At 32.1% G+C, this 9,380-nt stretch overlaps 1 protein-coding gene across 2 annotated transcripts; it reads right to left on the reverse strand.

The window, feature by feature from the left end:
* Positions 1-294: 294 nt before the first annotated feature.
* Positions 295-4,968, reverse strand: LOC21388563 (integrin-linked protein kinase 1). Of its 2 annotated transcripts, XM_010090319.2 has the most exons (12): positions 4,505-4,968; positions 4,327-4,401; positions 4,129-4,230; positions 3,582-3,667; positions 3,369-3,489; positions 2,943-3,022; positions 2,795-2,857; positions 2,526-2,632; positions 2,230-2,315; positions 1,724-1,845; positions 1,254-1,365; positions 295-750 (listed from the first exon to the last, which is right to left on the reverse strand). In XM_010090319.2, exons 1-12 carry the CDS (start codon positions 4,835-4,837, stop codon positions 643-645), a joined length of 1,395 nt encoding a protein of 464 aa, XP_010088621.1. In that variant the 5' UTR covers positions 4,838-4,968; the 3' UTR covers positions 295-642. The 2 variants fall into 2 exon arrangements, with proteins under 2 accessions (XP_010088621.1, XP_024028553.1); XM_024172785.1 differs by lacking the exon at positions 295-750 and having other exon boundaries at positions 1,339-1,420.
* Between the last annotated feature and the right edge of the window lie 4,412 nt (positions 4,969-9,380).

Genomic DNA, 9,380 nt, shown 5'->3' on the forward strand with positions numbered 1-9,380 from the left:
GTCAAGTTATGGTTCATAACCAGACAAGTTATGAACGAAAACAGTAATTTAACCTATGTATTAACTTATGTAAACTATTGACCTATTAATTTTAATTCATCTCACGTCTTGACCTATTTCCCTCTTTCTCCCTTCAAACTTCAGTTAAAAAAAAGGGAATCCAAAAAATTTTCCCAACTCTCTTGCTCGGTAAACATCCACAAATCCCACTGCTTCTAGAATATCCAGCATACTAAGAATGTCCAACAAAGTTTCAAATAATATAATCCAATCTCACAAATTACAACATGTGCATCACTGGACCTTTGATCAGGTTCCCAAATCTAAGCTCATAATGCGAAAGAAAAAAATAATAATAATTGTGAGAAAATAATTGTCATAATTACATGTACATAAACAGGGTGTGCTACAAGTGACTCGGAAATCAATTCAGAGGAAAAATGGACGCATTATTTCTTAACATGAACCATCAGTGGGATTACACAGAAGAAAACTTGGCTACCATTTTGGGAAAAAAGCTTTTGCCACAGTGCTGGAAAGGAAATTTTGTTTTCGTTTTCCTTTTTTGCTTTTTGAATAAAGAAAAAATAGGAAAATCTAGTGTTAATTGTTGCGTTGAATGAAGGAAAAAAAAAATTCTATCTATATGCCGCTGGCAGAAGATCGCGATGAACGGCTGCGGCTGCTTGGACTGGAATGATCTTTCCTCAATATGGCTTCCAGATTCTGAAAGCATTTCAATGGTCTAACCTGTACATGTTAAATGAAGCCAGAGAGAAAAGGAGGTCGTTAGTTAAATAAAGACCATTAATCCACAGAGCTATCCAAAAGAAAACAAAGACAAAATGCCACTAAACTACCATACTTCAACAGTCCCCTGTTTCCTATGTGTCTATTTGAAAAGATTGAACATTCATATGAACTTATTCAAGGACTTAAAAAAGCAACTCATCAACAGATACATACATATATATATATATATATATATATTTCGGGAGAAATTCACCAATACTAAATTTACCAAATATGTAGCATGCACAAATTTCAGGTGAATGCTGGTATCTTATGACTCTATTCTAAAACTTACCATCCAGAACTTGAGATTTTAATATTTTTATCGAGTCTATAAAAACAGATGATATTCTCTGATATACATCTGTCGTTATTGTTCACTGGAATGATATAATCATCTAAAAACTTGCAGGAGTGCATAGCTCTATACACGACGAAAGTGGATTATTTAGAGAACAAACCTTCCAACGTCTCTTATGACCAACACGGTTGTATATGAATTCGAGCCTAGTTATTATTTGCCTGAATGTTGGCCTCTTAGCCGGCTTCTCGTTCCAGCACTCCACAATCAACCTATAAATAGGCATTAATTTGAGAGATCAGTTAAATTTTGAGGCCCAAAATGCACCTAAAGAAAACAAAGGAAACACATAAAATCATATTTCTGAGAGGTGAACAAGTTCAGTAGCATCTTAAAAGCTATTTGCTTCTTCAGAAAACAATTAGACAAGCACAGTTACAAAGATAAAAGTATAGAACGAGCTTCATGTTCAAGAAAAGAGCTCAAAATGTCTTTACGAATTTCACGACGTTCTTATTTTCCAAGTTGGAACTTAAGAAAATAAAAAGTTTAACAAAGAAACTAATGAACAAAATAGTAAGGAAAAAAAATCAAATATGAAAAATTCTTAAAAAAACTTTGAGTACTTACTCTTTAAGACCGTGTGCATAATGCTTTGCAGAAGCCCTAAAAGGTGGTCGTTCACCGGCAGCATATGCTTTATGAACTTCATTATCTTGCTTAACAGAAAATGGTGGATACCCTTCTATCATCTGCAACATAGTAAAAACTAAATCGGTCAAGCCTGATATGAGTGAGCTTTCCCTGAAGACAACAAATTAGATGTTGGAACAACCTAATGCATTAGCCAAACCATAAATGTAAGCATGGACCTCATACTCAGACCATAAGAACAACGGATTGTTATTGGAAATGTATAAAATCTCAGCCAGTCCAAATCAAATTATTGTAACATTTTTGTGAATGTCAATATAGTTGAAATTTGAAACTAACAAGTTTATAGAAGAATTCCAAATGCATAATCTCCTTTGAACAGTGGATGTTAGAAAGAACTGTAGTTGGGACATGGACTAGATTGGAGAGAGCAATTCTTTCAAGGAAAATTGTATATCAAAAAAAAGAATGAGACAAATTACCTCTTGCAGGATTAAAGCAAAAGAGAATACATCCACTTTGGTATCGTATTCTTCATTTCTAAAAACCTCTGGAGCCATATATCTGCCTGCCAGTGACAATAAATATATTCCATTTAGAAACTACAAATTAGTAACTTATTATGTTGATTTAAATAAAAGAAATTTAAGGAAAAACATGAAACAAGGCATGAAGATGATCCAGATACATTTTCACTGCAGATAAATAAAACACATTACTTCTTGCAACATTTAAATAAAATGGAAATCATGATATTTGAACTAGACGCAACACTCACAGGAAGTTTCTTGACAAGTCAGAGGCCTATCTTCCTTAACTGTTAGCAATTTGCTAACTCCGAAATCCGCTACTTTCAGATGTCCAGAATCATCCCTCAATATATTTCTGTTCTCTTGAAGGTAAGCAATGAAATAAAATAAAATAAAATCACCGGCCATTTAGACTATATGGAATATGCAGATATTGTTCAATATGTATTGCAAATATTGGCATATGGCAATTGATCCAAATTTCAATGGTAAAATAAGCTTCGATAAAAGAACTTACGAAGGCTCAAGATCACGGTGAATTATTGGTTCTGGCTTATTTTCATGCAAATAGCTCATTCCCCTGTAAACATCGAAAATATTTGATTATTGTTGGCATAAGATTTCTCCAAATTCATAAGCCAGTCTGGTTAGAAAGAGTAAGAGACCTTGCAACATTGAGTGCAAATTTAACAGCTGTTGTTGCTTTAAGTGGCCCTTTCCTTTTCAAAAATGCACGAAGGTCTCCCTACACCACAAATAAAGCAAATAAAGGTCAGAACAGATAAATGGTATCGACCAATCCAACCACATATTGCCCTGAGCATTACACAGTATTGAGTTTCTCTCCACTCTACATGATGAAAGGGTTAGGAAAACGAACAGAGCATAGTAGAGGACGAAGTAGAGTAATTTCCATCTACAACCAGAATTCCAATTCACTTCCCGAACATAAGAAGAAAAGTAATTTTGCAGCAGCGCAAACTAAGATGTATAATACCTAAATAACCTCACATATTTATTAACTTTCCAGAAGTATAAAAGCCAGTAAAATACTATTTTTATTCCACACAATTCAAAAGTATGATAAAAACCTTGGGCAAATATTCTGTCACAATCATCATGGGACTACTTTGAGTCACTGCACCCAGAAACTGGACTACATTTGGATGCCGTATTTTCTGAAGCAATGCAAGTTCATCTCTAAATGCCCTCCTGCAGGGGACAAGAGAAACGCTTTAAACACCGTAACAAAAATTAAAAAATACCGAATCATAAAAATAATAAGAGGTCTATGAAAAACCAACACTTTATCCTCGTCACAAATCAAGCCATCCCCGAGCTTCTTCACAGCAACCTCTATTCCACGCCATGACGCAATACGGAAGGTCCCCTGAGGCATCCCACAAGGTTGCATTTCAAAATGAAAGAGAAACCAAAGGCATTTTTTAAGACAAATGAGATACATACAGTATCCTCTTAATCAACAAAAATAGGGTGTCAAAGCAAATTGAGCAAGGAAATTGATTGAGTATTATAGTATTATGTCCTACCACACATAGAAAATGCAATTGGAATATAAAGAGAGTGACACTTTCATTCAAACCAGTGGAGGGTGGATATTCAATACCCAGAAAGGAGCTTGATTAGAATAACTGAACAACTTCAAAGACTACACAGATTACTTTGCTTTTCGTATGAATATAAGAAATTCAGCACGTTAATTGCAGAAACGTCAAGATCAAATAAAAATAAAATAAAATAAAAAGTTTATATTTCTCGTTGACAATTACTCTCTCAAACGACGGAACATTGATTTAAAACAATGTGGAAAACATCAATTAAAATTTTTACCTTATCAATCTCAACACTGTTGGTGAAATCAAGCTCCTTTGGATCAATCTCGTACTCGGGAATCTCACGGGCATGTCTAACGTGCATAGGATTAGGAGCAATCTGAAAATCATACAACAAAATGTAAATAACTAAATAAATAAAACTATAAAAAGAAGGGAAAAAAAAAACAACCCAAAAAATAAATAAATAATAGACCAGATGTTTGGCGCCATGTTTCTCCAAAGTTTTGATAACATCGTCTTTATTGTAATGAATCGCATCCGCAAGAGGCTGTTCATCGTTCAACCGACATTATTAACATTACATAATTCCTCAACAAAATCGAAAGCTTTTTTCCAAAAAAAAAAAAAAAAAAATCATCGGCGATTCTTACAGTGCTACCCCATCGGTCCTTGGTGTCGACCTTCGCGCCGCGGTCTAGAAGCAGCTCGACGACGTCGTTGAGGCCCTGGCAAGCGGCGACATGGAGAGCCGTCCGATCATCGATGTCGCAGAAATTGACGTCGATCCCAGAGTCCAAGAGCTCCTTGATTCCGTCCAAATCCCCTTCGTTGGCCAAGTACATAAGCCTCACTCCGGGATCCACCTCCACCGAGTCGTCCTCCTCCGGCGCCGTCTTCCCCGGCGACTCCATGTCCCGGTCCGGTGCCATCGACGACTGCTTTCCCAGAGTGAATCTCAACGGCGCCGTTTTCGTCGCCTCCATTTTTGTGTCGTTTCAGTATCAACTTTCAGACAGATCGAGAAAAGGAAAGAAAATAAAAATAGGGAATATCGAAAGATAATAATAATAATGTAATAGTAGTAATACTTTACTTAATTTCTGCTAAATTCTCGCGTCGGTTTTGTTGGGAAAAGTATCTTTTGAATTTGTTGGTAAATATATACAGTGACGCAGGAGAAAACGTGGGTCGGTGGGGTCCACGCGAAAATATTTGGAAGGCGCGTTGGGAGAAGCTTCGACGCAGGCCAACGAAGCGCGTGTGGTGATGATAATATAATAAAACCTTTTTTTTTTTCTTGAGGTGAATATAATAAAATCTTTAAAAAAAGTGTTTTGTTGACTTTTTGACTAACGGTGAAACCGTGATTTAACGGCACCTGAGCGTCCGTCGTCGGTGTGGAACGCCGCAGTAAAATAGGGGGAATGAACAGTCAACGTTTATAGTTCACTTAACAGTTGGCACGGTTCTTGTAGTTACTGTAGATGTTTTTTTTTTTTTTATTTATTGCTAAATATCTTTGTCACAAGGAAGCGACTGCCGAAAAAAATACCCTTATAAATTTAACCGACGTTTGATTTATAAATTTAAAATTATTTTTAATTTATGTGTATTTTTTATAAAAAAAAATATTATAATAAATATAAATTATAATTTAAATTATGATATAAATCTTGATATTAATACTTGTTTAGTATATAAATTCTATCACAGTGTAAATTCATAATTTTAGTTTTATTATAGTGTTTTTTTCTTAAAAAAATTTAAATTTCAAAAATCATCATTAAAAACCTTATTTGAACTCTGATTTGAACTTGTATACCAAACGGGTCCTAATGATTTTAATCCTTTTTTTTTACTGTGGTAATGAATTAAGGACTCATTCATTTCACCGATTTGAGTTTTTAGTTTTAAGTTTTTACAGTTAAAAGCTCTTAAAAAATGTCACATCTCAACTTAAATTAAAAACTCAAATCTGCAAAACGAACAATACCTAAATTCTTTATTGATGACTGATAAGCTAGCACTACTTTACATGTTAACACGGGAATAATCCTTTTTTTTTTTTTTGAAGGGATGAAGAATAGTTTTTCGGTCTTGCTTTGAATTTCAAAGAAAAATGATTTAACCTTTGTAATTGCAAGTGTTTCGGCTGCCACCTTTTTTAAAATTTTTATTTTTCTTCCCATTTTTCTGGTGAATTTGAACATGAACTAATTTTCATAAAGTAGTGAATCAAAAGATTTCACTACATTCATGACACTTTTTCTTCACGTGCTTTCTATGATTCTTATGCTTGTGGAATCAAGTGTATCAAAACTAATAAGAAAAAAAAAGATAAACTTCAAAATCATGAGAATCCGTTCATTTCACCGATTCGAGTTTAGAATTCGAGTTTTGTTACAGTAAAAAGCTCTCAGAAACAATCACATCTAACTTTTTTGCTACAGTAAAAAACTCTCACATAAAATCACATCTTAACTCGAATTACAAACTCGAATCAGCGAAGTGAACGGATAAGTGTCTTTTATCCTTTATTAGTGACTGTTTTGGAGGGTAATGGATGGATTTAATTAAGTAGCATTATCTTAATTAAAAACAAAGTTGGTAAGCACAAAAAGAAAGTTGGTCAATTGTCAAAATCATTCAGAGCAAAAAAAATAAAAATAAAAAATAAAAAAGTCAAAGTCTTTCTCTTCTATGTTTGTGCGTGTGCTTTTGTAATCAAGGTCTTATGTGTCATTTACTTCACTTCAAGAAAATTATTATATTTGGCAAGTGGGTTACCAATATATACCTGAATACAAAAAAGCAAAGATCTCGTTTATTTCACAAATTATAGTTTAGAATTCAATTTTTGTTACAGTAAAAAATTTTTAAAAATAATCACATTTAATTTTTTTTATTATAATAAAAAACTCTCACATAAACTTACATTTTAATTCAAATTAAAAACTCGAATTAAGAAACTAAACGGACCTAAAATCTTCTCATTCAAGAACTAGTAATAGAAAATGGAATATTGCTAAGAAGCGACAAAATAGGTCTATGGAAACAAATAAACAAATAAAGGAATGAAGGAATCTACCATAAGGATAGATTTATATTCTTTATTTATATTATATATTTGGTGGATAATTTGAAAAGTATAACTTAGGGGACTCAAGATAGGAAGATGGTGATAATTAATGACTTTTGTGATGAGGTTTTGACGGGAAACGAGTGGGGCTCACAAGATCCAGCTAAAAAAAAAATTTATTACGATGAGACTTTGAAATGGTAAACATTGGTAGTTATCTATAAATTTCTCCACGTTTATCTCACTCGCAGCCTCGTTTTTGTGGATAAGAACACGCTCGGTCCAATTATTTGTCATTTTGTCTTTTGTTTGAAGAAATCAGTCTTTAATTTTCATATTTGTTATCTTTTTCTATAGTTTCTGTAGAGATAGGACATAAAACGACAGGTGTTTATTATAGATGAAATGCTAAAAGGTTTTCTCAATGCAAAGAATGCTCCAAAATGTTGTTTAATGCATATAAATAAATGCATTCAACGTATTTATTGATCCTATATTTATAGAAAACTATCAACAAAATTTCGAGAAGTAATAAGCTAATGGATTAACTAAATCCTTTTCGCCCAAAATAAAAAAGGTTGACAGCTTCCTTGGGGTTCAAGTTGACATTTTTCTGCAGAAAAACAAGTTCAAGTTGACATTTGTTAATTGAGTTTTTAGCACATTTATCCCTTAAATTTGTCATAGTTTAATAAATTACCTTCTAAATTTTTAATTTTGACAAGTTATCTCCTCACTTTATAAAGTTGTTACAAAACGCCATATTTTGACGACAATCGTGTTAAATTAGTGCCAAAAAAATACGTTCAATTAAAAATTTTAACATTTTAATTCAAATGTAACACAAATATTTTAATATCTCAACTTTTAATCCCATAAATCTACTAAAAATTTAAGCAAGTTTAATTAAATGAGACACATTACAATAAATTTACAAATTTAAAAAGTAATTTATCAAAATTAAAAGTTTAAGGAGTAATTCGCTAAACCTTCAAGAGACTATCAAGCCAAAAACCCTTCTTGATTCAGCGTTTAAAAGTTGACAAATTCTTATCGCCTCTTAAAACCTATCTAAGTGAGAAATCATATTTTGACCACAATCGTGTTAAATTAGTGCCAAAAAAATACGTTCAATTAAAAATTTTAACATTTTAATTCAAATGTAACACAAATATTTCAATATCTCAATTTTTAATCCCATAAATCTACTAAAAATTTAAGCAAGTTTAATTAAATGAGACACATTACAATAAATTTACAAATTTAAAAAATAACTTATCAAAATTAAAAGTTTAAGGAGTAATTCGCTAAACCTTCAAGAAACTATCAAGCCAAAAAACCTTCTTGATTCAGCGTCTAAAAGTTGACAAATTCTTATCGCCTCTTAAAACCTATCTAAGTGAGAAAAATGCCATTTCAGTATTATCTTATCTGAATGGGTGACCATTCTACATACAAAGCGGAAGTTCTACAATGGGAGTGCCATTGGTCATTGTTCTCTCTAGTTGTTCTGAATCATTCAAAGATGAAATTTTAAAAGTCAAAATGTTGCTTTTTTTTTTTACAATTAATATTAAGGAAAAAAACAAGAAATTAACACCTAATTATTTAAAATGGTATAAATAATAAGTTTATATAAAACCATAAAAAACCATGTATTTTTTTCTTAATTTAATTATTTTATTATACCATACAATAGGTTAACGTCTGATAAAGTGGGTATAAAAATAACTATTTCATAGACATTGAAGTTCATAATTGTAACTAAAATAGCCCTTTGACGTCTATATGAGGAGCCATTGATGTTCGTGGACAAAATCTTATCTCATAAACAAAATGGGAATTTCTCCAATTATCCACTCTATCGATAGTCTCAGTTTTTAACCGTTAGATATTAGTCAAAATCACATTAAATTAAAAAAATTACCGAACAGATAAATTTTAATACAAATCTAATGGTTAAAAAATAAGAATACTTGTAGTCTATTTTTACAAAAATTACCAGAGAAAATCCCAAAATAAAGTTAGCAAATACATATTCATAAATCCACCTCTGACCAATTATATTGTTACATTTCATAAACAATTTCAATGTGACTTTCAAAATTTCTCATTTCTACTTTCATTCCCAAAACAAAACAATTTTCAAAGCACCGCCAAGCGGACCGTAAGTTTCTTTTCGGTAGTTTTGAAGGGACTCCCTTTTTCGATTGAACTTTAAGAAGCTATAACATGAACATACAACTTTTAAAGTTTAAATTTTCGCTTGTTTAAATGCTACTTTCCTGGCAATTCCACAGTTGGATACATGGTTTCATCAGTTAGATTATAGACGTTAAGTTATTAGTTATGATGTTGAAGGATCATGGTTAGAATTATTTCCCTCCTAGTTTCATCACATACAACAACATTTGTAGAACTAATGCACCCAATATATATATATATAT

Source organism: Morus notabilis, unplaced genomic scaffold, assembly GCF_000414095.1.
Source record: "Morus notabilis unplaced genomic scaffold, ASM41409v2 Scaffold1057, whole genome shotgun sequence".
In the NCBI taxonomy this organism is placed as follows: Eukaryota; Viridiplantae; Streptophyta; class Magnoliopsida; order Rosales; family Moraceae; genus Morus; species Morus notabilis.

Excerpts from the sequence above, each read along its gene's own strand:
- LOC21388563 (XM_010090319.2), bottom strand. The coding sequence starts at position 4,837 with ATGGAGGCGACGAAAACGGCGCCGTTGAGATTCACTCTGGGAAAGCAG. Across the intron at positions 4,402-4,504 it reads AGGACCGATGGGGTAGCACT|CCTCTTGCGGATGCGATTCA; the intron begins GTAAGAATCGCC and ends AACGATGAACAG. Across the intron at positions 2,633-2,794 it reads CACCGTGATCTTGAGCCTTC|AAATATATTGAGGGATGATT; the intron begins GTAAGTTCTTTT and ends TCAAGAGAACAG.